Source organism: Ambystoma mexicanum, chromosome 13 (assembly GCF_040938575.1).
Source record: "Ambystoma mexicanum isolate Mex_15411 chromosome 13, UKY_AmexF1_1, whole genome shotgun sequence".
Lineage (NCBI taxonomy): Eukaryota > Metazoa > Chordata > Amphibia > Caudata > Ambystomatidae > Ambystoma > Ambystoma mexicanum.
This window is the reverse complement of record NC_090938.1, coordinates 313,948,634-313,976,216: the sequence shown is the minus strand read 5'-3', so window position 1 is coordinate 313,976,216 and position 27,583 is coordinate 313,948,634. Positions and strand designations below refer to the sequence as shown.

The 27,583-nt window shown below is 42.4% G+C and overlaps 1 protein-coding gene across 3 annotated transcripts in view; it reads right to left on the bottom strand.

Moving 5' to 3' along the window:
* The window catches only part of SLC12A6 (solute carrier family 12 member 6), a 3,180,404-nt gene that overhangs the window by 171,639 nt on the left and 2,981,182 nt on the right, over positions 1–27,583 (bottom strand). For all 3 annotated transcript variants that reach the window (XM_069633764.1, XM_069633765.1, XM_069633766.1), the window contains one exon: positions 6,657–6,764. In XM_069633764.1, coding sequence (XP_069489865.1) covers positions 6,657–6,764 — 108 coding nt within the window. The remainder of the gene's footprint in view (positions 1–6,656; positions 6,765–27,583) is intronic.

The window sequence follows — 27,583 nt, the reverse complement described above, 5'->3', positions numbered from 1 at the left end:
GTCAACCCAGTTAGGAAGTCAAGGATTTACTGGACACCTTGGACAATCTGTTGCAAGGGAGACCAGGTGGGACACAGTACCTGAAATGGTGAGAAAGCTGCAGCGGGGGCAGTTGTTCCTGGCAGCGGGTGCAAGTCATGGCTTCAACCAGAGGAAGAGATGATCTCGACGAGGAGGAAAGCTGGAAGTCGTTGCACTGCCAGGAAAGAAACCAGCCGCGGAGTTTCCCGATTAAAAGGTGCGACCCTTTTATTTGCGGTAGTGGTGAAGCGTGGCTATCCGGCCGCCGGGGTGCGTGGCACGGGCGATTCGACCATGAGATGATCCAAGAAGGTGAAAAAGGCGAACTGGTTGGTCCCACCAGCTCAAAGGGAAATAGACTCTCCTGGAAGAAGGTCTCCTCTGTCGTCGGGGAAGTGGTGAGTTCGTACAGCAGGGCTCCACCGGTGGTGTCGTCGTTGTATATGGCTCAGCTTCTCCCCTCTTCAGATTCTTTAGGTCCTGTGGCGACTTCTGAAGTTCCAGTCCCCAAAGCCCTGCTTTTATGCAGCAAAACCCCCATTCATCAGTCTAGCTGTCACTCAAACATGCTAAGTGGTGAGCCGGGCGGCTCACCACTGGGCCAATCACACAAGAGTGCGACTTGAGTTGCCAAGGCAACTCAGTCCAGAGTGCCTAATCCCCCTCCCACACATCCTGTTGACCCCAGACAGAGTGGCACCATTTGGAGGGCTTCTGTGGAGAAGCCCGCCAAAAAGTGGAACAAAGGGCTCGACTTGGGTTAGAGTTTCAGAGGCGAACACAAACGCCATTTTAAAACCGAGTCCTGGCAAAAAGACCCAACCGGGGAATAAATATTTAATAAATAACCCGGCGGTATCTTTAACATTGCACCAAAAAGTGGTGCGTTTAAAATCAATGGGAAAATTCCATAGGAAATATTCCGGCAGAATATTTCGCGTGGTATCCACTGCCACCAGCCAGAAACTCGACAAGGGGGGACTGGACAGTGCCCCCTTGGAAAACAGACCCAGGGGCAATCGAATTACCCCTACCAGTACTTCCACAATAGGATGGTTTGTACTGGTTCTGTTCACAATTTGAGACTAGTAAAGCCAATAGTGACTTTACATGCCCTGGGAGACAGTAGTCAGTCCCAGGGTATGAAGTCTATGTTTGGGGGGTCACTATGACACCCCTGTGTTACTGCACCGAGGGTGCTGTGTAACACATATACCAAAAACACATGAAGCCCTATGGAGTAAAAGACCCATAGCCCATAAAACATATTTACAGTCAAAGGACATTCTCAAATCATGCCTAAGAGTGGGAAAAAAAGAGTCTCACTCTTGGCAGGAGAAAAAAAAGAAACCCCAAAAATCCAGCAAAGCTGCTGGGGGACTCACTAGGTTTGGGAAATTAGCCTTAACAGAGAATTCTCCCTAACACCCTCCTGATCAATGCTGGATGCCAATCAAATAAACCGCTGTGCTCGATATATAAGAGTCAGTACTCTGGTACTGGTCTCCCCGCTGCTTCCCAAAACCTGCCATCATCGCTGCCACATACTTCTCTTGCAGAAGCACAATCTGGGCTCTACAACGAATTTGCACAATTTAATTGGTTGCCCAGGCCCACACACAATCCAACTAATGCATGTCATATAATCCCCTTCTTTTCTCATGGTAGATATAGATCTTTATAGACAATACCAATTTAGTATTTCTAACTTTCTTACATCATTATGTTCCACATGTCGATCCATAAATAAGTATATTTTGCCAGGGATCGCTTTAAGATAACAAAAACACTCCCATTCCCCCACTCCCAACCTCACTGAACCCCCAACTTCTGCAGTGTACAAATCCATTCCAATAAGAACAAAAATCACAACTTCAACTGCTTACTGCTCGTCAGATAGGTGGCTTCTCCCTACGTTACATTACAAATAGGAGACATGTTGCTGATTGAGGATCACAAACTATCATACACTAAATAGATCACTCTACACAGGTAAACAGAGCAACATTTCAAGCAGTCTGGACAGATGCACCCTGTGAATTCCACCCGGTCCATTACCATCACATTCAAGCATAGGAATGTTTGCTTCAATGAAGGAGACTGCTTCATCTGGCATTGTAAAAAAAAAAAAAAAAAAAAAAAAAAAAAAAAAGTATGTTTTATTGTTGAACTGGAACCTGAGTTTGGCTGGGTGAAGAATGACAAAGCATAGCTATAGCCCCCACCTAAACGTATTGATTGAATGTTCAGAAGGGTGCTTTTCAGCCACTCAAAAATAGTCATGGGCTCAATCCCAGCCTCTATAGTTCAAGCACGGTCTCCGTTCGGCCGAACGCGGACAGATTCGTGCTTGAACTATAGAGGCTGGGATTGAGCCCATGACTATTTTTGAGTGGCTGAAAAGCACCCTTCTGAACATTCAATCAATACGATTAGATGATGCTTCGCTAAACTAGCCCTGATTTGAGAAAGACGACTGAGTTCGTTGAAACACGTGTCATCATAAAGGGCACTTTTTGTATTCATAAAGTTAAAATTGCTTAAAAACAAACCTTGACTAAGTGGAATCTGCTTTATTTCGTACTGGCGCATGAGTGATACTAAGTAACTACTTTTCCAATACTTATTTTCAAAACGGAGTGGAGGAACCATTTATTCTCCGTTGTTACAATACTCATGCGACTAACACTGGGATATTGTTGAAGAAAACAGGGCGCTGAGGTCTCCTTGATGAGTGTTTTTGCAAAAGGTTCCTCAACTCTATTTGCTTTACTTCTGAGAGCAGCATGGCAAAATTATGATCCATGTTGCTCTGTTTTTTTATTTACACCACTGGCCATTGCTATATAATGTACAGCTGCAGTTCTAGTAAATGGGACATGGGATTGTTCCTTCTCCACCAGCCAAACACATTAAAAGAGAACATCTAGCAGCTAGGTTCACTCTTCAGTAACATATGCACTGTCTATTTTTTGTTGCATGAAGAGAACGAATAACAACAAATGCAATACAGAAAATGGCTCTGCAGGCTACAGTCCAGTTCCAGCCAAACCTGGCCGCCTCAACACCTCCTTCACTCCGGGAGAATACACTAGCTTAATAATGATGGTCAAAGGACATTCCGGCCCAAACCACAGCCAGTCCATCAAGCTCAGTCCCCCTTCAATTCACAAGGCAGCTCTAGTCTCTGTAAACTGATGCAACTCACACCATTTGGTTAGCCCCATCTTCCTGGGCCGCTTCTGAGAGACAAGTTCCCCGGCAGGACCAGGAGCATGGCCAGGGACCACTCAGCAGCGCACCTCTGCCAGCCCTAACCAAGGACGGCAGTCTTGGCTCTGCTGCTCCACGTTCAGAAGGGGACACCTTCCAGAGGGCTACACCACCATTGAGGGCCACCGGGAATGCAGTTTAGCACGACACAGCATTTCATGCCGTACGCTCCAGTCTCAGTGTGAGCAACACTTGAGTGAAGTGCTGCAAAATATAAGAAATAGCCTCAAATAGATAGGCTTCTACAGAAGGCCCCACCATGCAGAGCTTCATGAGAAAGCAGCTCTCTAACTACTCACCTGCCCATCAGCACCCTGTAGGCATGAGCGTAATTTTAGGGGGGGGGGGATCGAGTGTTTGTCCCCCCACCTTTCATGGCACACCATTATGTCCCTATACATTTGGCTAGGGCACCTTTTCTTCAGATGTCATGTCCCCCCCAACATTTTTAGCAAAGTTACTACACTGCCTGCAGGTTTGTTTTTATTTGCCTCAACTACATGGTCACATAATTATCCCTTGTCCCGCAGTGTGTAAGAGGAAGTGGCCATGGAGTGATGGTAACACAGTCCTGGGGGGATTGAGGGGGGGGGCTGCAGTTATCCTTAAAACTGTTCTGACTGCAATATGCAGAAGCTTATCTGTTATAGTGGGGATTTGCTTCCTTTGTGTTGGTGCCTTTTCGGAGTGCATTACCTTTCTTTAAAGGATGGCAAGCCATTTGCTGACCGCCCCTTTGTTAATACTTGGTGTATGATTGGATGCTGTGTTCATTGCCTCCTCTCAAGATGGATAAAAGCGGAGTCTCTCACCCACACACATTGTCTACCGCGAGAACCCTCTACCTGGCATACTGGAAGGCTGTGCTCCCTGAGGAAGGACAGAAGCTCTGCACCAGCACCCTTTGATGCTCCACCGAACCAGACAGCAAAGCTCTGCTTCTCCAAGAAGACTAGAAGGAACCGACTGGTTCTCCTTCCCGCCTGATCGTGTTAGGACAACTGGATCAAAGCTCTTGCATGTGGGTCTAATCTCTTGAAAGATCCCGCCTGTATCGCCATATAGAGAAATTGGAGCCCCTTCGCTGCTAGGACCCGGAAGTCTCTCTGTGCCAAACTGATCAGTTTCATCCCAAGACATCAGGCAAGCACCCTGGTTTCAACTACCCATATGGGAAGCTCCAGGGGTAATTCTGCTGTTTGCCCTGCAAATGCCCCACCAAACTTGCCTCCCGCTCCTCCTCCTATATTAGGCTCTTGCCCGCAGTGACTTTGCAAGTTTGTCTCAGATCACCTAGAGCAAAAGGACAGCCCACCAGTTCCTACAGATACTTTCACCTCACAATTTTTCCATCTGGAGGATTATGGTTACCCTGCAGGTCCCATTGTAGGATGTGCCAGGCCGCCTCCTCATTGTTCAAAGTAAAGCATATGCCCGAGGGATGTCTCTATTCCTCTACAACCCTGGGTTAACAAGCTCTCACTTGCACCACAGCCCACAAGTACCATCACCTCATTTGTTCCCATCCACAGCATTAGGACGATGCTGCAGACCCCAGGGTAGGATACGTCTGTACCTGTACCTTGTGCAGGCATTTATAGACTAGGCTGCGACCTGATTGGGCAAAGTGGAGTTTAAGACATGCACTTTATAACCACCCCAGGAACCGCATCACATGGTACTACTCTAAAGGGCAACAACGTTAAGGGCATGGGCTCTGTGACCTTGTCAGGTCCTATTGCCACCTCAAGTTTCCACCTTCATCCAGCTTGGCATCCATGCATAAATACTACATGAATCCTACTTCCAACACCCTCAGCATAGTTCACAAGGCTTTCTGGGGCCTGATCCCGGGCCCGCACTATCTGCAACACTCTCTTCCTAAATACTCTCCTTCTAGAGCTCTCCGCTCGCCCTCATCCAACTCTTTGCTTGTGAGCTGTTTTTACAAGCAGAGATTTGGGGCTAGATCTTTATCCTCTGCAGGTGCCTCCCTGTGGTACAACCTCCCTGCCTCTCTCCACCTTGATCCATACCTCATTAAGTTCCTCTTCTCTTACTCTTTCTCCCTCCCTCTCCCTTGCTAACCACTCTCTTTCTCTCCTTTCTAACTCTGCTCAGCTTTGCTGACTGGTAGCATTGCTCACCTCCAGAGCCTCACAGATCCGCCCTTCTTTGCACTTGCTTCCAGGCTGCTGCACTATGCGCATCCCTACTGCGAGGAGAGGGGTTTCCTCTCTGCACTTATCCCTTGGCCCTACTAGACTGGGCACACTTGTTTCCCCCTGCCCCATCCCTTGCACCTCCATCTGTACACTTGCATGATCTGAATTTACCAGGCTTAGTGAGTTCTGCCTTGTCCCCCTTTGTCTCCCCTCCCACATATGTTGCGCACTTTCATGCACTTGCACTAGGAGAAATGCAGCCAGGCCTAGTACACTAGTTACTTTTTTGTTAAATCATTTGGAAACTTCAAGGCCTAACAATGACTACTGTATTCCCTTGTTCCCTTCCCGCTTTGAAGCATTTAACTTGTGTATAAGCACTGTAAAAATAAACAATTAAAATTACCTACACAATCACTGTTCTACACTGCCACTAATGACACTTAGTATGTGACATACAAAGTAGTGGACTTCAACAACATGGGGCAGACCACCATTGTGGCGAAAAACATTTTAGAAGCCAGACTTGCACCTGGGAAGCTCTTTCTAAGATCAGGAAACTGTGGGAGGAAGCAATCAATTAGCAACAATGATCCCACTGACCAGAGCAGCTAAACAGAAATGCAAGCTAGGCTTAGAGGTTCTCTAACACATTGGTATAAGGGAATAGTGAATTCCCTAAAAGCTAGGTTCCATGAAACACATATCAAACCATCAAAAGAGAAGGTGGCAGTAGATTTATAGGTTGAATAGGGAATGAAGTTAATAATTGATCAGCAACAGGAGAAATGGGAAGAGAGGGTAGAGATTCCACACATCACATGAAAGGAAGCACCTGTTTCAATGCATATGGAATCATTAAATGTCACATTAACGTTCTCAGCCAGAATAACAATCACTCTTACTCTGATGTCAACAGTACAACTAAGTATGTTGTGTTATGATACTTCTGAACGGGAGGAATATTTGAGCTTCCTTCTTTAGAACAAACCTGAAAAAGTTTGCTAATTCTTTTTTATGTTCTTATAGATCACCACTAGTTAACAGTCTAGATTTTAGCAACTAGAACACAGCTGATCTAGACAGAAGTTGTCCCTTGGTTTAATATGCAACCTATATCTTAAAGACCATTCAGATGGCAAACATGGTCAAACTCTGCCCTTAAGGAGCCGTTTACTGAAGCAAATGCTGGCTTACCTCTCTCTCGCGGTCTGTCTTGGACAGGCGCATCTGCCTCAACATCTGTGATCTTTGTTCCATCATCAGTGTTCGCTCATATGTGTATGCTGAGATGTCACTGTCATGCTGAAAAAAACAGGTAGATGCATGGGCAAAGTGTCAGCAAAGAGACATACAGAAGAAATTAAACTGAGAATATAACACACAAACCCAGAAGAGCACTGCTAAGAGAAAGCACTGCTCATCTTCAACTCTGTTCATATTATCGATGGATGCCATCCAATCCTGCAGGAAACCTCTATCAATTATTCGCGCCAGGTATCACACCCATAATAGTAAAAATGTGATGTGATCAGCTCTACAAACTATGATTCCAGTTGGGACCATCTTGGGAATCGCTGGACGCAGTCATTCATAACTGAAGAGAAATGGGTGTCAGGTGTAAATAAGATATTGGTGCTGGAAGAAGGAAATGATCAGCACAGGTACCTATCAAAACTTAAAACCTTCTGTAACCTCACTTCTAGAATCAGACACTTTTTATAATGCATGATAATCAGATCATCTAGTGAAATGCACTACACCTAGAGCCAAAGTTAATATATAAAGTGGTTTCCATCTTCAATGGAAAGGTCCATTATGCCAACAGGTTAGAAGCTATAGTGGCCGTGTCAGAATAAAACTCAACATAGGGGTCTAAATACCAATAAGGCCATGCCAACTTGACAGATTAAGAATTGCCAGTATGTGAAGCTTAACTAAGTCCTTTTACTAAAGTCCCCAAAGATCTGCAAATGAATCTCTTTTATTAAGTAACCTACTGTGAATCACTTGGAATTATGGTAATAAGCATGCACATGATGAAGGTGCATGCAATTTTCCTCAGATGGTCATATGTTGATGCTGGCATTTTAATGAAGCAAAGTGACCAATTTTTAAGAGAAATGCCATGTCAAAGATGTAATGCGTTACTAGATCTTGATATTGCATGGGTTACTAGGTGTTGGGGTTAATAGGTGTGACATGACAGTGCTCGGTTACTAGTTATGTTTGTGATACTAAATCTTGATAGTCCATTGTGCTTCAGTCCCTGCACATGACAAGGTGAGGTGTTGGTCAGGAAAGCAGAAGTAGAGCAGCGATTGCTAGTCTTTTTGTTGTGCAAAGCAGAACGGAAGTTATTAGTCTTCATACAAATGGTTAAGAATGGTGACACATGTTGCTCAAGGATGAGATGTTAGGGGAAGTGTGCTAGTGTAGAGATGGGTCAGTTTTTGTCCAAAGCATTACAGATTGGCACAGTTTGAAGGTGCAAAATGTATATACCACACCACGGGTAGCTAACATCACAGCCAGCCAGATTATTGGGTCAGGGCCTCGTACATGTAACATCAATGCATATTGCAGCATGACAGCACATGGCAGGTTGGACCGCATCATGACAATGCAGCCTGAAATGTTTAATGATCTGTATCAGGTGATGGAGTGTTGTGAAGTGGAGTGTGTCAAAGAGGAACATGGTTGATCATAAACCCTCTTATCTGAACACTGAAGAGCAACACTGGACGGACCTGCTGCCTGTGGAAGGTACGAGTGGTGACAATGTGGCTGGTGTCACTAGAGGCATGAATGGTTTTCCAAGTCCTTTACCCTTGTGCAGATTTAATGTGGCCAGAGGAGCAGGGCAGTCTGGGAATTGGATTACCTATGTACACTTGAATGTGGTCTGGGTGTACAGGTTATACTGCATCTTGTTCATAATCATGCAAGTATGGGATGGGTTATCGTACTTGTGTGGGGTGAGTAATGTTCTCGCTGGCGGAAACTGGCTTATTGGGGCTCTTTTTACATTAGTAGGTGCTGATACTCATTAAGCCGAGGCCCATTGCCTGTTCATGAGTGAGGCTAGGGAGCGTCTCTCTTGTCGGTTTTTCACTGTCAGAGATGGCCGGAATAGGACAGAGTCCCACTCTAAGTTCAAGGGTTTTATTGTAAATATATCAAGAAAAAAGTATTAACTTTTCTTTGGAGCAATGATAGACAATTTGTTGGATAGTATGCATCGGCTGGAAAAGGGGTTTGGAAATTGGCGCTAGGGCAGTCCGACTCTCCCTCGTCTCTCGTGGGAATCCTTCCATAGCCTATGCAAATATGACGGCTATTTAATCTCTCTCAGGGGCTTCCTAACTGACCCTACACTATCGAATGTTCGTTTTAACAGGCGAGTTATGTGTGATGTATGGTCTTCAAGCTCAAGTCCTCTATTATTTTTTGCATTTGCAGCAGCGCGCTGAACCCTCAGGTATCTATGCACTAGTTACATTAGGGGAAGGGGTGTACAGGCAAAAGTTAAACTGGGAAGTAGGAAGCGTATATTCAGGACGTTCAGCAGTAATATAGTGTCTTGGCTCTGAGGAGCTTAGGCGAAAAGCCAGGTTTTCAAGTTTCTCCTAAAGCACCACTAGGAGGATTCAATTTTCAAGAACAAGGGGAGATTGTTCCACAGTTTGGCGGCGACGACAGGGAAGCTCAAGCCTCCTGCAGATTGACGATTGAAGCTAGGCACTGAGCAATTAGTCAAGTGAGGATCTTAGTGAGTGAGAGGGGGTGTATTTTTCCACACGCTAGGAAAGGTAGACAGGTGCCGTTTCAGAGAAGCATTTGTGAACGACAGATAGGATCTTGAAGTTGATCCGCTCTCGTATAGGCAGCCAATGAGCGTATTTTCTGTCTTCTGCGACATGGGCGTTTTTGGTAAGTCCGAAGGCAGCTCGGAGGGCATTGTTTTTGATGATTTGTAACTTTGTCAGGTTCAGGTTCTATTCTGAAGTGCCAACAAAGAGGGCATTGCAGTAGTCCAACTTGGCCCTGATGGCGGCTCTGGCTATTGTGAGGTGATTGGGCATGGAGAGGAAAGGCTTACTGGAATTGATCAGTTTGTCTGTGTAGGCGGCAGTGGAGGAGATTGCTTTAATTTGACTTGAGATGTCGAGTGAGGCGTATAAACACCCAGAGGTTTGGCAGCAGGTTAGATGGGGATTAGGTTGCCATCGATGTTGAAGGAATTGTAGGTCGGATCCAAGTTGCCTTACTCTTTGCTTCTGATCTGTTCTCTCTCAGCACTGTGCACCTGGCCTACCCTCTGTCTTGCGGGCCCAGGTACCTGCTCATCCTGCCACACACCTGCACTGCCTCCGGGCCACCCCTTGCACTGGGGTCTGTATCTGTACCCATACAGTCCCCCCACCCTTTTTCTCCTGCACTTATCAGACATACCCTGTCTGCTGCCTTAAACCCAGCACTTGCCACTTGCTGGCTGCACTACCACTGTTTGTTGCCTTTATTTATTTATTTATTATTTTTATTTATCTTTTTCGCCTTTGCTCTGCACTTTCCACTTCTCCCCCCTCCATGCACTTTTCCCCTTTTCCTCTCCCATGCACTTGAGCGTTCTCAATGTCACTGGGCCTAGTACAATCGCTGTTTTTTGTTCCCCCGTTCCCCTCCCATGCCTTGTCGCACTCTGAAACACTTGTGTACGAGCGCAATAGAAATAAAATATCAATATCAAGGACTGAACCTTGAACGTGAACATTATCATCAGGCAGGGGCCTGAGGAAAAAGAAGAACCAAAGAGAGAAGAACCGGGTGGAGGTCTGAACACAGCAAGCCAAAGTATAGTGAAAGCAAGTTACTTAGGCCAGTTACATTGTTTAGTTTATTGTGGGAGCGGTCAGTAATGCTAGGGGGACAACTGTTTGTATGTTTCTCAGACTTAAACATTTTATTAAAAGAAAAAGATGAAAATAAATCCTCGCAAAACCTACTCTATCGGGGAGTTCCCTGCCTAGTCTAAGAGCTAAGGGAATCACACCTAACTGAAACAAACTGGCCCTCACACTAAACAGCAAAACATGTAAAGTAAATGATTAGCAACCTAAATTAATGAATAACAAACAACCAGTAATTTGGATGACCTTCACCTGTCCTGGGTAAATCACTTCCCCAGGATTGTTCAAAGTCAATTTCCCCAAATATATAGTGTGACATTCGGTATCGGAAGTGGCCTCTATTCATTGAGGGAGGTGCGGCTTGACACGTTCTTTCTGCATGCAGAGGTGCTTTCCTCTGATCTTGGTGACAACAGGAGAGGAGCGAGCAGCAGAGAGGAGAAACAGCTGCCGTTTCGATGGCACAAGTGATACAAGTGACTGTTTCCGCCTGAGGTGGGTGAAGGATCTGCGCGGACTCACGGGGTCCACGTTGCTCTGGCACAGTGTAAGGTACAGAGCTGTATTTATCAGTGAAGCCCCCGTGAGCAGTAATCTCCTCGTCAAAGCAAGTGAGTTTATGCGTAGGTCTATGTATAAGGTCACGCACATACCCGAAGTTGCAGAAGGTATATACTTTAATATTTGAAGTATATTGAGAAAGCCACTATCATACTATTCTGCAGCGCTCAGCATCCCTGCAGCTGATCGTGTTTTATATACTTATGAGTTGTGTTGAATCGCGTTGCTGCATTGTTTGCACACTCTGTAATGCATGATTTCATTGCAGCAGCATCTCTGCTCTTAGTGTTGGTGTTGAGCATTGCCGTAGCTCTAAGGAAAAGGAAAAACGACATTATCCTCCTGATGGTGCGGAGTCCTGCAGTGAGTCCAGTCACTTGTCAGTCAAGTGCCGGGGGCCGCATAGAGCTTAGCGATGGTAAAGAGACCCACAAGTCGGGACAAGGTTTAACAGGAGGACCAAACCCGAATGTTGAGAAGCGCTCCAGAGCCTTCGACTGGTGTGCTGTGACAGATGAGCCCACTCCATTGGGTAAGATGTCTGTGGTGACTTTAGTAATGACCACGACATTGACCCCTCCATCAACCCTGTAGGCCCATACCCCCTCAGTAACCCCTGCAACAATCCCTGCAGCTAAAATATTGCAGGTAACAGATGGAACTGCAGAGCGCTCTGCTGTGGTATAAGAAACGAGGGAGAATGAAAACGCAATAGTAGCCATAAATGCAGTTTCAAATACAGAACTAGCTTGTCCCGCCACAAGGTCGTCGGGTGCACTGGCGACCCTTCTTCCCCCTGACACTGGTGTGGACAAAAGAGAGGTGCTCCATAAATGATATTAATACATGGTATGCACCGAAGGATATTGACATTAATTCATGTGTTTTGTATCACTCAGAACCTTGGCATACGATTCCACATGTATTCATCTCTCTATCTCAACTGACCCCGTTACCCACCAATCCAAATGTTAGCTTGGAACTTCCCATTTTATCGGTTAAGGAAGCCTCATCTAGCGCTGATCCCCATTTAATTGATCATGATACGGCTATATTGATGGAAGCACCTTGCTATAAGGTTGAAATGAAAGGGTTGCCCACTCCACACTCAAATATTAAGTTCCTTCTGTTAAAAACTAGATCTCTAGTGAAACATGCCACACAGATTGCCACACACCTGGAAGAACATAAAATTGATATATGTGCTATTTCGGAGACATGGGCACATGCAGCTGCAGGGCCCTCACTTAACTTAGCCATCCCTCCAGGATACAAAATGATTAGAAGTGATAGGTAGGAGGGGAGAAAAGGGGGGTTGCCCTTATATATAAAGTAACCTTTAATATATGGGAAAGCAGGGAATTTGTCATGGAAGGAGTCAATTCCATTTGTATCAAAACTAGCTTGAATGCTGAGAGTACTTTGACTATACTCTTAGTTTACAACCCCCCTACTATATCTACAGACTTTGTCAAGAATATTTTAACCTTCCTACTCTCTTCTCTCAAGGCCAATGCTAAATACCTGCTTATGGGAGACCTTAATTTATGGCTCAACCATAAGGAGGACAAGATTGCGCTTGAACTCAAAGACGCACTAGACGAATTGGGATTCTCACAACTCATCTAAGAGCCAACACATATTTTGGGCCACACCCTGGATTGGGTGGCTGGCCATGCAGTCAATTCTAGAGACATCTGTTCTACCTTGTCCCTGTTCTGACAATTTTTTTAACTTTTCTATCACAGTGGATCTTCCTACAAAAATTAAACGCCTACATAATACTGTAGCATCACATCGTAATTTGAAAAACATTACCCGGGAAAAAATTGAACCTTCACTTAATACTTCACTGAATCAATCTAATGCAGATACTCTGGAAGAATTATTTAATTTTGATCTCCATGAATTTGGAAAGAGTTGACAACATCTTAGCTCCTATTAAAAACAAACTGTAAAGCCCGAAACCAAACGTAATGCCTGGTTTACACCGGAATTACAATCTTTGAAATCATTAACATTAAAAACCTACCATGTGTGGTGGGCCAAAGGCACACCCATGCATCTTAGCCATTACAAGTCAGCAGCCACCTCCTACAAAAGGGCTATTATAGAAGCCAAACGAAATTTCTTTAATAAAAGAATTGAAAGTGCTCAACATAACACTAACAAATTATTTTGTATTTTGAAATAACAAGAAAGTACTAACCATAGTATCGCAGAAAGAACCATCAAAGTCAATACCACCTGGTGTAATGTAATGCAACAAGCCATGCACGACAAATTATAAACTATTAAAGAAAATATTATGGAAAAAAGCAACAAACTAGAAGGCAATGAACATAAAACTGCTGAGTGGACTTATAAAAGATCTCCTGTTATTCGAGTTCTTAATTTTTTACCTATTATGGAAGATTTAGAAACTATTATTAAACAACCTAAAGCCACAAAATGCAAAGATGATATTTACACCACCATGATGATTAAAACCTGCTCCCCTACTATCATTACGTCAATCTGTAAATTCATTAATGCTTCTTTATCATCAGGCTCTTTAGCTCAAGATCTTAAGAAAGCATGGGTCATGTCCATTCTAAAGATCTTAAGTGTATCTCCCTAATAATTACAGGCCCATTACCAATACTTCCTTTTTACTTAGATCCTTGATCGTGTGGCCTATATACAGATATCAGATTACTTTAAAAAAAATCTTATTTTAAATGATCATCAGTCCGGGTTTCGTGTTGGCTTTGGTACTGAAACTGCTCTATTAGAACTTAAGTCCAAGTTACTATCTCGCATGGATCGCAATGAGGCTTCTTTACTTATGTTACTTGATCTCTCTGCGGCCTTCGATCTGGTGGATCATTCAATCATGTCCACCAGGTTGTATGAGGTCGCTAATTTTTCCCCTATTGCAATTGACTGGGTCTCATCATTTCTCAACAATCGAGACAGTAGGGTGTTCTGTGGTATGGCAGAGTCTGAGCCCATCACAATTTCTTGTGGGGTACTACAAGGGGCTTGTACCTCTCCATGTTTTGATAACATCTTCACTGCCCCATTGTTTGCCAAGTTAGATTAAGAGAACGTAATATTTACTAATTACGCGGATGACATGCAATGTGTCATCCCGTTATCTGGCTCACATGACTTGGATGAATTGGCCAATCAAAAAGTCTTTACTATTATTGAAACCTGGATAGTTATCAATAAGCTAGCATTAAATAAATCTAAAACGGAACTTCTCGTTATTGGTTCTTCACAGATATTAAAAAAACATGGTCCTAGTTATGATAGTTTTCAGATGGGAGACGAAACTATCATCCCGTTAAAAAAGTGAAAACGCTTGGTGTTAAATTTGATCAGAGATTATCTATGAAGCAACACGTGAGCAGTTTGGTCTCATCGTGTGCCTATTACATAAAATTGCTGGCACACTTAAGACCTTTTATTTCCCAAGAAAACACAGAGACTATTGCTAGAGCTATAATAGGCTCCAAAATCGATTATTGTTCAAGTCTTCTATTAGGATTGGATAAAACCAACCTCAATAAACTTCAAGTATGTCAAAATGGCGCTGTTAGAGTTGTTATGAAACGCAAGCGTAGAGACCATATTACACCAGATAGACAGGCTTTACACTGGCTTCCAGTGGAGTCTAGAATCCGGTTCAGAACCATGACGATCATACAAAAATCTTTACAGGGTAAAATGCCGGATTACTTACAACAGCTCCTCCCCACAAGAACTAATATAAGAACCCTGAGATCTAATACTCAGCGCCTTCTACTTGTTCCAAGATGTCGCACTGTAAAGGTGGCCAATTCAGCCTTCTTCGCTATTGGGCCTACAGTATGGAATGCTCTTCCCTTTGAGCTGAGGTCCACTAAATTGCTTGAGATTTGTTTTTCTTAAAGCTGAAGACCTATCTTTTTAATTAAACTGCTTTTATCTTGCCAGTGAATTTGTATTCATTTTAATCTGACCTCCTTACTCGCGACTTCTTTTCATGTTTCTTTGTAATGTTTACTGTCCTGTAGCGGCCTCTCGCCTTTGGGTCTATGGCCGCGCTATACAAATAAAATAAAGTAAAGTAAAAGTAAAGAGGGGGAGACCTCCGACACAAAATCTGCCAAACAGGCAATTTTCACAGACTGCCTTCCTACTCACTTTGCTTTCACTGCAAAAAAAGCAATAGGGAAAGCGGTTGTACATTGACAAGGAGAGAGGGAATCATCCTCTGAAATTCTGACAGAGCCCCCTCAACAGAATAAGCAGTGAAAGGAAGCTTTGCCTGCGAAATCCCAAGAACAACAGCTAGGATACCCTAGTAGGGGGGAGGCAGCCGTGGGTGATTTGGTAGAGACAATTTTACAAACCACCACCTCTAAAAACTTGTGTGGTGTATCGACGGCGGACATGATATTGAAAGGATCACAACCGTCTGCCATAAAATGGAGGGCAAAAGGTGTTATACCAACACAGAGACTTACAACACCCTCCTCCTTAAAGAATTTGGGGGGCTATATCCATAGAATTGGGGGGGGCTATATCCATAGTTAAAAACACCCCCTCCTCTTACCTACAAACAAATAAGGCGGAAGTTAGCAAGTAACCTGCTAATGCTTGGGAAATTACAGATGTTGAACTGCTGGGGGACCCAATAGGAGCCGCAACCTCTTCTGCAGAGAAGATACTGGCAGAGTGGAACCTTTTTAAATTGTGGCCTGCACAGGCCCAAGGGTGATCAAGTGAAAGTTGGAAATACCTTAACCTTTGCCCAAACAGTCTTGGAATGCAGGACAGAAGACACCTCAGTGAGAAATTCTCCCGTTTATAGTAAAGAGCAAATAGAAATAAACGGTAGAGATTTGCTGGAACAAGAGTCTACAGCGCAAGGGCAAAGCTCAGCAGGGACATCCCTGCAGAGGGACTTTGAAAGAATCAGGCGTATGATTGAGCCGGTTGACTCAGGATGTATGTCCCCTACAGGGACACAACCTAACAGATTGGAATAATCAAACAAAGACTCCACACCGCATGTGAAGGCCGGCATGGAGAAGGATATGGCTGCGCAAGAGCCCTTCAAAGCCAACTTGGGAGACTTAGGAAGGGAGTTATCAGAGGCAAGACAAAGGGAACCGAGTGGGGGGAGGCGGGCCCCCAACGGTTTCTCTTCTACAGAGTGACACCTCTCCCTCGCCTACAAGTCCCCAAGGCTCTGAGTTGAAGCAACATAAGAAGAAAACCATGAAAAGGAGGTCACTTGAAACAAATCGTACTGACCCCCAAAATGCTTTCACACAAATGTCTGCATTGACTATTGTATTGGCTCTGTTCTTAAGGTTGTATGAGTCCATCAATGACACTCTGAAGGACTATACAACTTTGATGGCAATGCTCCATTCTAAGGTCATCTACATCGAGGGTTTAATCATGGGGGGGGAAGCTAGTGCAGATGACATCTGCTTAAGGGAAAAGAAGGCAGAGGAAGGGCATTGGTAACGCTGACTTAAATATGAGAGACCAAGCCTCCTCAGTACTCAAAGCCCGAGACTCCCCACCAGCTGAGAAGCAGCGGTGCAGAATTAAGATTACGGCCCACATCCTGCTTGACTATAAATTTGAATATCATGGAAGAAATTGAGCCTGCCGTGCAGGATTCTTCTATTTTGACTAGCACAATCGAGAATAAAAACTAGGCTGCAAATGGCACAAAGATAATTACATTAAAATCGTATCCAATATTTGGCACAAAAGGAAGGAAAAGAAGAGCGACAACAAAAGCAATAGCCAAACAGCAAAGAACCACTCCAATGGTTAAATCAAATGATTCAAGGGCTTTTCTGAGAATTCTCACCTTGCCTCCAGCTGAGAAAAATCTTAAAGTGAAGTTGGCTCATAAAAGCCGAAAAAAAAGGAAATGAGAAAGTAATTGACCAGAAAAGTATAAAAGTACCTGAGGCTCACCTGGAGGAGGAAATCCTTAACATCATGCTAAACGTATCCACGTATTCGTTGGAGGAAGAAACTGAAGAAATAGAGGAGATCAACTCAGAGCAAACAGCCAATACCTCTACTCCAATGAAGGAACAAACTTCTCAGATGAGTCAGACACCTAACAAGACTGTTCAAGAGATACAGTTTCTCACATTGGCGGTAAAAAGGATGTCAGCCAAAGCCAGTGGTAAAATGGGAGTGGCTGGTTTAGACCACCACAAACAACTGTGAAGGGCGATCGGACTCCCATGATGTAGTAGAAATAGAAAACAGAGAGGATGCCCAGATTGATAATCACTTAAGAGCAAGCCTCTGTGTGCCACGCACAGCTGCGAAGAGCAATTGCACAGCTACGAAGGGGGGGGTCAGGCTCCTATGGTGCAGTAGAAATAGAAAAGAGTGAGGATGCCCTGATTGATATCACTTAAGAGTGTGCCACTGAGATCCTCAATAACAACAGAAACCTCTCAAATTTAAACTTTCCTGCCAATGGCAGAGAAGAGATCAATAATAGATGCCAAATTCAGAGCCAGTGGAAATAAGAGAGAAGAAATTAATACCTCACGAGTGATGTGTCAAAGACGGGTGAGCTGAGGCTAAAGGCAGTTCAAAAGTTATCGAACCCAGTGCCGCATGATGAGAGGTCTTATATGCCTTTGAAGAAACTGCAGTAAGGAATTTGGTTGTTTGCGGCCTGTAGTATAATTTATTGTGTTTTGGAGTACAGCGCCACTGAATATGATAACATTATGGCCAGCAACAATGTGGCACACATATAGCCAGCCATATGTCGCTAGTGTAACATAATGGAGACAGGCTGCAGATTTAAAAGCACACCAGAATATATATTTTTTTCTTTTTCTCTTATTTGAAATGCCTCATTTACAGGAGACCACATTAGCTGTCTAATTGACTGACTTAATTAACAAATACTAACACTGGTGCTAACTCAATAACATTATAATGTGCTCTCCGTGTGGAAAAAGAGGCAGAAGAGACATGCTCTGAGAGTCATTTTTAAACGTGTATTTAGATTTTTTTTTTCTTGCTCTCTCGGTTCACTGTGTTGCAGGAAGCAAAATCTGCATGCCAGGAAATGAGTTTAGATACAGTTTGTTACTGTAAAAGTTGAGCTATTGTTGAAGGAAGGAGCATACAGTCTTTTGAAATTGGTTGGTGACACGTAAGCATGGGGGATGTAACAGAGTTCTGCTGGACAAGGTCTGACAGAATTGAGTTCAGATCGCTTTGGCTGAGCTGCCGGGAGGAGTTCGCTTTGGCTGAGCTGCTGATACAGACCTTCAGCGACTGGGCATTCGTGGTCTCACTTGGCACTGGCTTGAGAACTGCATGTTTCTCGCTGTGCATTTCAAAGTGCAAGGTTACAAGGACAACCCTGGGCCCATTCCTCGGAGGCGGCAAGCCAAAGGAGGTTGCGTGTAGGAGAACTACAGATAGCTGGTAATTATCTAAGTGAATTGAGGTTGTGTGCCATACGGATGAAATATTTGTATAAATATCAGGCAAGGTGAGTAGCAATAGGGAATCCCTGTGTTTAATTGCCACGTTATAATGTTGCAAAGTGAATGCTGTTCCATTGATGTAATTTTTCTTCTTCTTGTTACAAATAATGTGAAGTGAATTTCATTGTATTACTGCATTTGTTTTCTCTTCTGTTTGTTTCAGAGAAAACTGTATAACAAGAAGGGTAAGGTATTATTTTGAAATGCAATTGTTTACAATATAAGTACCACACACACAATCTGTGTAGAGTGTTTTTGCTTTTGTCTCTTTATTTGGGGAATCTAAAATAATATCTTGGGAGAAGGGGAAGATGTTTAAGTAATACATGTGTCATGTTTCCCATACAGATGGAGTAAGTTCATTAGCAATTATAAATAGCAGTGTGCGTGTTTCCATTCAGTGTGTCTGTCTTCTGAGTGGAATATAATACAATAGTTCTTGCTGGACGTACATGAATCAGCAAAAAGAGGCCTATGGAAATATAGTTCACTAATGTAAATGAATTAGTGATAATACCACAGGTTACTGGGAATGCTATATGTGAAATTGTGGTATTTCTGAATGTAGGTCTGAGGCCTCTAGAGATCACACGAACAGTCTAAACAAAACAAGGGGGTTTTGTATGTTGGGGCCACAAATAGAACAGAAAAATGATGCTCACCAAAATACCACCAGCAATGATGTATACCGCTAAATTATCCTGTATACTGTAATAAGGAATGGTCCCTGAAAGGAAATAGGGCCAAACCCAATCTAAATGCAAGGAGTAGTCATTGTCAAATTACCATTATTTTTGGTGGTTAGAAAATACTGCCGGGCCCCAAATCTACACAAAATACCCAACATATTTATGGTGCGTTGCAGGCCGGGGAAAGTGATCATAGAGCACCTGCTGGGAGTGGCAAGTGTGTATCACACTACCATTGTACATTAGAGGGAACCTATTTCATAATAGCAGTGTGTCACTAAAAACGAATTTCAGAATGTCTCAAATAGAAGCCACATTCTCAAAGCTAGTGAAATATTTAGAGGCAAAGTTATATGCATATGGGACGTGGTCATCGAACAGTGCCACAGAATGGCACAACCGCATTCATGGTGAAGTGCAGAAAGAACCACTAGACAACATTTTTGCAGAAGGCAGCATAATTCAGGTCTGCCTTCTGAGATTATTAAATGCAGCTGATAAATATGCAGAGAAAGATTGTCTGATACGGCTATGTGCCAAGACCTGGTTTATTTTGAATAGGTCCCTGCGAATGCAAGAAAATGATGCTAAGCTGATTAACAGGTTTAAAGCTGACCTAGATGGGGCAAGTAAAAAGGAGGAAAAATTAAAAGCAGAAGTAGAAGGGTGTAAAAAAGACATGCAGTTAAAATGCAGAGATTTTGATATTCAATTGTCCAAAGCAAGAAACAGTTTGAGGACAGTGAACAAGAATTGGTACACTTAAAAGCATTGGTGGACCACATTAGACAAGATAAAGATGAGATTGTTTCAGAAATGCAGGTTTTACAAAAAGAACATTTTGAAAAAGAAAGTGATCTCCAAAATGCAGAACAGGAAATGGTTAAAATGCTTCAAGAAAGAGACAAGAGAAACAAAGAATTCAATGAATGCCAAATGCAAATGTGCAACATGCAGGAGGTAATTAATAAAATGAGTGATGAAAACAACTATTTGCAAAACGAAACAGACAGGTTCCTTAAGAAGTGTAAGGATTTGGAACAGCAAATATGCATTTCCAGGTCCCAGGATAGACGGCAGGGCACCACATTCAATGGAGTCGAGGTGAATTCTATTTCTACCCAAAGAGCCAATGCCCCAGTGATTGGGCCGGTGACTGAACTTGGTTGCAGTGCCCTTGGGGAATTTGATACACCCATTGGGGGCTGACACCAATCCCATGCACCTGGAACCAGGGTTGAATCACCAAGTAGTGCAATTCCATGCATTGCAACAAGTAGCCCCATAAAGATAATGAAATCCCTCAAAGCCCTGATCAAACCATTTAAAAGGAGAGGGGAATGCTACATAGAGGATCACTTAGAAGTGGTCCATGACATTTTTAAAGCCCTCCAGATACCTAAAGAACAATACAGACAGTATTTTCATTTAACTTTAGATGCTCTCACGGCCAGTATCATAAGGGGATTAAATGAACAGCAGAATATGACATGGGAAAAAGAGATTACGCGTAATTGTTCTCCTTTCCAGTCATTGCAGGAGGCAAAGAAAGTTGCTTACACAATCACTGCTGGGCCTAATACATCCCTAATACATCCCCTCGCCAGTTTTTACAAGACTTAAAAAGAGCATTTTCTCGCTTTGATTTATCTTTTGACCCCAATTCTAATGAGTTTAAAACTGCCTACTTCTATGGGTTACAGAAAGACATCACATCACAGTTGGTCTGTGAATTTGATCGTGACAAGTCCCTTGAATGGATTGTACACCAAAGCACAAAACTATATGAAGTACTCTATTGTCAGAAAGTGATAAAATGAAAGACACTAGACCAAAAGTTAAAGAACCTTCAGCAACAGTGATGGAAATCAGGTCTGCCAAAATGTCCCTTGAGTTTGCTCAAAGTCCAGGTAAAAATAATTTGACACCTGAACAAAGGGGTAATCAACAAAGGTCGCCACTCCCTGTACCAATGTTTCAATCACATGATCCTAGTAATAGGGAGAGCTATATCAGCCCGAGGTACTTAGGAGATAAGCCTCGGGCAGGCTATCGGCCTGATTTGTCAGGTATGAACAATAACCAGAGAGAAAATCAGGATCAAAGAAATAATGGTCCCTACCAGACATTGGGGACACAGAGTAGATTTGATCCCAACACCATGATATATGGTAATCAGGATAGACCCCGATATGTGGATCGATTTACTGATAATGGGAATCAACATAGGGGCCAGTACCCACAACATGAGAGACAGGACATGAGGCAGAATATGAACTACACTCCACGTCAATACAATGATTCCCCACCAGTGGACTACAGCCAAAGGATGGGTGCACCCCGCTCCCCTACACATATGAATCAAGAGTTCAGGAACAATTCAAATAGAAATCATTCCCCTGAGAGGTATCAGAATGGATCTAATCAGGGGTAAAACAACCAATATCGATCTAGGCAACAGAGCTAGGATTCTAGAGAGATGGAGAGATTCTAGTGTCTCGAGGCCCAAGTGAAAATGTTAGCTGAGCAAATAGGAAAGCTCTGTACAGCACAAAAACAGTCATCAAAGGAGAGGGCATAAAGCCATAGCAATGACCGGGTGGTTTCTGAAAAGTGACTAAGTACTTATAATACCTGCAGTGCCAACAAAACAGATTGCTCTGATGTGATTTTCCATAATGACTCAGATATATAAGGATTCAAAAATAAAGATACCGGTAAATGAACATGTGACAGAAAGTGCAAATACCCTTATGAAAGAATTTCGGTTTAACCTAGAGCTAAATCAAACATTGGAGATTTGTACAAATAAAAAGGGAAAACCTGAAATTCCAAAGGAACAAAGAGAAAGATTTAAGAAAAATTACTCATGCATGGGGAATATCAGTGAACAGGGAGTGAGTGGGGATGCTATAACTCCTTCCCTGGGCAATCAGAATAATAACCAAACACAGGCAGAAAAAAGAAATACTCAAAAGGAGGGTACAGGTCAATCACCTGAAGAATTCTTTGAGCCACATATTTTTGAAGAAGTTAAAAGGACTGGTACCATACCAAATAATCACAAATGCACAGAGTTAGACCATGACAAATTGCCAAGTGATGTTGTTACACATGTTCAGTTGGGGGATTGTAATGTGACCTCTGATGATACCTGGATGGATGGGCAAACGGTGGCCACACTCCAAAAACCTCTGAACATGGCGAAATGAATAAAGTCTCTCACACAGAAATGGGCAAAAAAGAGGGAAAAATGTTTTTTCCATTTACCAATGTGCTTAGCCAAAAGTGAAAAAGGCCTGAGAAAGGTGAGCCCTGAGATCAGTAAGAATTCACACTTTTTATGTGTGTTAGAGTAAATTAAAGAGAGGTATTATGCGCCCATCACTGTAGAAGAAAAATGCAATACATTTGCAATGATTGACACTGGCGCACAGGCCACAATTATGTCTAAAGAATTGGTAAAGAGTATCAATGAAGTGAGATCCCCACAGAATCAGACCACAGTGAAGGAAAATCAAGGTCCAGTGCATAATTTTAATGGGGAGGAGGAGCCCATCATAGGTGTCACCGAGGTTGATATAAAGATAGGAAAACACAGAATGAAACAAGAGGTATTGATCACATCTATTTGTGAAATTCCATTTCTGATGGGAACAGATTGCCTGAAAAGATTGTCTCCCCTCATAGATGGGGTGAATGGAGTACTGTGGTCCTTAACCAAAACACCATTGAGACCTAAGAAACTAAAATCACAAAATAGCAATTATAAATTAATGTCACACTGTTGCCAAAACAAATGATGTAGTGGAGGTATATCTCCAGAATAGCTGCATACCTAGCGTCACTTATCTTAATGTGTCAAGATAAAATGCAGAGTGAAGATGAGAAACAATCTGTACAAATATACTTGGACCCAAGGAAAAAATGGCAAACTGCCATAGATGAGCACACATTACATTTTTATTTAAAAGAGAAGACATGCAAACGGAATACTGCTCCTAAAACAGATACAGAAAAACACATCACCACTCTTGCTGAAATACACATGGAAGATGAGCAACCATGGGTTCACATTGGTGTAAATGACTATTCTAAAACTACAAAAGCCACTTTAGCACTTGAACAGGAAAGGAGTTTAATTTATGAGAAATTGTTGCAAAAAATAATGGAGAGGGAGGAGATCCCGAAATTTAGAATTAAAAACCAATATGTCTCTGGTTTGGACAGTCCAGACTTTGAAAACCGAATTGCAGGCAAGATGCATGCTGAAGATTAGTATTGGACAAAAAACAATTCACCATAATGTTTGGATAGTGAGTGGGACACAAAATGACTTTTACATGGGCAATGATATCATGCAAAGAATGTGTATGGTGTTAGATTTCCTTAATCAAAAAATATGGTCACGCATAGGTGGGCCGGCACCTGAATTTGAAGACAAAAGAAGGGCTTATCATTGCGCACAGGTGGTCCCATATGCAATTGAATTACAGCTGAAGAAGGATATTATTATCCCTGCATTCACCAAGCAGTTTGCAATAACACTGAAGTGCAAAAATGGACAACAGATGAAGGATCCAGATGCGTTTGTGTGTTTGAATGAATCCATAAAACAGCAAGGCCTGGATTATGAATACATTCCATTGATAGATGTTGGTGAAGGGTCTGTAAAACTGATGGTCAATAATAAAGGTTGTCAAGATATTCATTTAGAGGAAAACTCCCCATTAGGAATGGCTATACAAAAATCACATTATACTGCAGATCTAAATAACATGGTGATTGGAAATATCCCTGAAAAGTATGTAAATGGATTCTCAGCCAAGGGAATATTTAAAATTCATTCTGTGTACCCTTATGATTCAAATGAGACAGTGTGCAGTCATCAAGAGGATTGCATAACATTTAACTTAAATGAAATTTAAACAGAAAATCAGCGCATTGAAGTGGAAGCTGATATACCAAAATATTTAAAAGTGGCAGCATTACAAAGAGACTCAGCCACACAGTTAGAAGAAAGCACAGAGATTCCTCCACTGGAAGATTTCCCAGAATTTTCAAAAATGGTAGAGCAACAGATTTCATCAGCGGATGCATGTGACAGCGATGAAGATAGAAATGAATTGAGGAGAATATTTATGGAGTTTAAAGATGTATTTGCTAAAGATGCTTATGATTGCGGTCTAACTAATTTAGATGTGGCCACGCTACCGGAAGGGTGTAGTAGAAGTGCGCCAGTATAGGTTACCATTGGCATGTTTAGAGTCATTGGCAGAGATAATAAAAAAATTGGAGTCTCAGGGAATTATCAGGCCTATTCATAGCACATCCAACACACCTATTTTAGGTGTGTTAAAGCCAAATGGTCAATGGCGGCTATGTGCAGATTTGAGAATTGAATTAAATAAAAGAGTGCCAGTATCCAGATGGCCACTCCCATTCATTGATCAAGGCATAGCTCAGGTACATGTTTCAAAAGTGTTTACCACGTTAGATCTCACCTCGGGATATTGGTGTGTGCCATTGCCAGGGGAGATTCAGAATTTATTTTCATTTTCATTTGATAAGACTCAATACGCATGGGTTAGAGTTCCATTTGGGTATGTCAATAGTGGGAGTGAATTTGGAATATTTTTGAGAAAGGCCATGCCTGATGCAGCGGAAAGAGGTACCATAGTTTATGTGGATGATGTACTGAAAAAATGAAAGCTTGAAAAACCATTTTGATGAAATAAGACATGTTCTTGGCCAATTGCAGAAAGCAGGCGCCAAAGTATCTTTACAAAAAGCACAATGGTGCAAGAAAAAAGTGAATTTTCTAGGCTATGAAGTGACTGAACATGGACTAAACCCACAAAAGAAGAAATTAGAGGCCATACAAAAACTAAAAGACCCTAAAAGTGTGAAAGGGGTAAAAAGTTTATTAGGAATGGCAGGCTATAACAGGAAGTTCATTGAGAATTATGCTGAAATTACTCAACCATTAACTAAACTGCTAAAGCTGAATACACCCTGGAAAAAGAGCAGTCTGAGGCAGTGGCTAAATTAAAGGAATGTCTTGTAAATGACCATGTTTAGCATACCCCATAAAGGATAGAGATTTCCTTATAGAAATAGGTTTCTCTGAACATTGTATGTCAGCAGTGTTATCACAAAAACATGATTTGAATCACAAAACCATTCCTATGCAAGTAAGGCATTTTCTCAAGTTGAAGTTAAATTCAATGAATGTGAAAAGGCCCTTTTGACCACTGTGTGGCGCTACAACATTTCCGCCCCATTGTTCAGGGAGAAAAGGTGATTATTGAGACAAATCATCAACCTTTGCAGTTTTTAGAGAGTAAAAGAATTAGGTCAGGTAACCTAGCACAGTCCAGAATCACTTCATGGGCGCTGCCATTGCAGGGATTTCCTGTAGAAGTGAGATACGGCCAAAATAAAAAGAGCCCAGTTGCTCAGGGCTTGGCAGATCTACATGACTGTGCAGTTGAACATGTATCAAACGAAGTAGAAGTGGAAGCTAGTTTACAGGAATTTGGGCACACACCACACAAAGATTTTGATGAAAAGACATGCAAGGATTTGCTGACTGTATATGTTGACGGCTGTGCTTTTCAAATTGAAAATGACAGTAATAAACAATTAGTGTCAGGGATAGGAAATGTCTGGTTGAAATGTGAAGGCATCTCCAATATAGGGATGATAATTGGAGCTAGGAGCAGTCAAGTAGCGGAATTGGCAGCCATTTATAAAGCAATTGCTACTGCAGTTGATAATAAATTTAGTGAAATTGTCCTGGTGACGGATTCTGATTATGCACGAAATAGTTTCGTGGAATATTTGCCTGGCTGGAAAGCAAGAGGCATGGTTACATACCATAAAAAGCCACTTAAACATGGAAAAATGATACAAGCCATAGACAAATTGGTGTCAGAGAATAATTTGACAATATACTGGAGAAAAATTTGTGGGCATTTAAAAACTCCAGGAGAGGATTAGGAGGGGAAAGATAAGGCAGATCACCTGCCTAAAATTGGGGCTGTGATGGGAGAATTGCTACCTATTGAACATTTACTTGGTGAAATACAAATTGATGCAGTTACACGCTCTAAAGCGCCAAAAGCGGTGGATCAACCAGTAGTACAATGGAGTTACGATCAAGATCTGATTAAAGCCCAAAAGGATGCTCCAATTTTAGGAATATATTATAATCATTTAGTAGACCCTGAACAAAACCCTTTAACAGAAAATGATTGTGTGGGAAAAGAAGAGTTGAGGGTGCTATTAAAGAATAAGAAAGGAATTAGACTACAGGATGGGCTCATGATTAGAGAGTCCATAACAGGACAAATACAGTGGGTGGTGCCCCTTTCATTCAGAGGGCTAATGCTACACCATACACATGATGCAATAACTGCAGGCCACAGAGGTTCACAAAAAACATTGGAGATACTGAAAGATTATGCTTACTGGCCACATATGTCCCAAGATGTCGAATTATATACTAGGGGATTTCTAGTATGCGCCCAATTTAAACCTGCTTCACCAATGCATAGAGCCCCATTAATGAAAAGAGGCTTAACTCTTCCATGGTCAGATTTGCAAATAGACTATGTAGGGCCTGTAAAGAGGTCGAGCAGGTGGAACCGATATATTTTGAGTGTGGTATGTTGGATGTCAAAATGGATAGAGTGTATTCCTGCACGAGATTGTAGTGCGCAAACAGCAGCTACATTACTGGTGAATCATATATTTTCAAGGTTTGGATTACCACAAAGAATAGAATCAGACAGAGGAAGTCATTTCACAAGTGCTCTAATGAGTAAGGTATGACAAATACTGGGAGTGAAAAGAAAATGACACATTGTATATCGGGATGCTTATTCTGGGGGAGTTGAACGCTGTAATAGGTCTGTTGTGGATATATTAAAGAAGTTTGTAGCAGAAGCAGGTTCCAGCTGGGATTTACGTTTACCTTTGGTTTTGATGGCAATCAGATCAACTCCTGCCAAAGCAACAGGTATTAGCCCCCATGAGGTTTTGACAGGTAGGAAGATGGTGTTGCCGCAACACCTACTATAGAGAACACATGAGCAGACACTTGTAAGCGCATCTACAGTTCATGAATACATGGATGAACTGAGGAAGCATTTACAACATGCATTTGCTTTTGTGCAGCGAAATCTAGAAAGGGCTGCTGACAGTGCAAAGTCATATTATGATAAAAAGACATGAGTGAAGGAGTATTGTGTGGGGGATCTGGTGTATAAATTTCATTTTGGAAAAAGTAAACAGAAACATTCTAAATTTCTGGCAGCCTGGCAGGGGCCATTTCGAATTATAGATAAGATTTCTCCCGTGGTGTACAAAATTTTGAAAACTGAAGGTGAAACAGCAACAGAACAGTTTGTTCACCTAAATCAAATTAAACCATG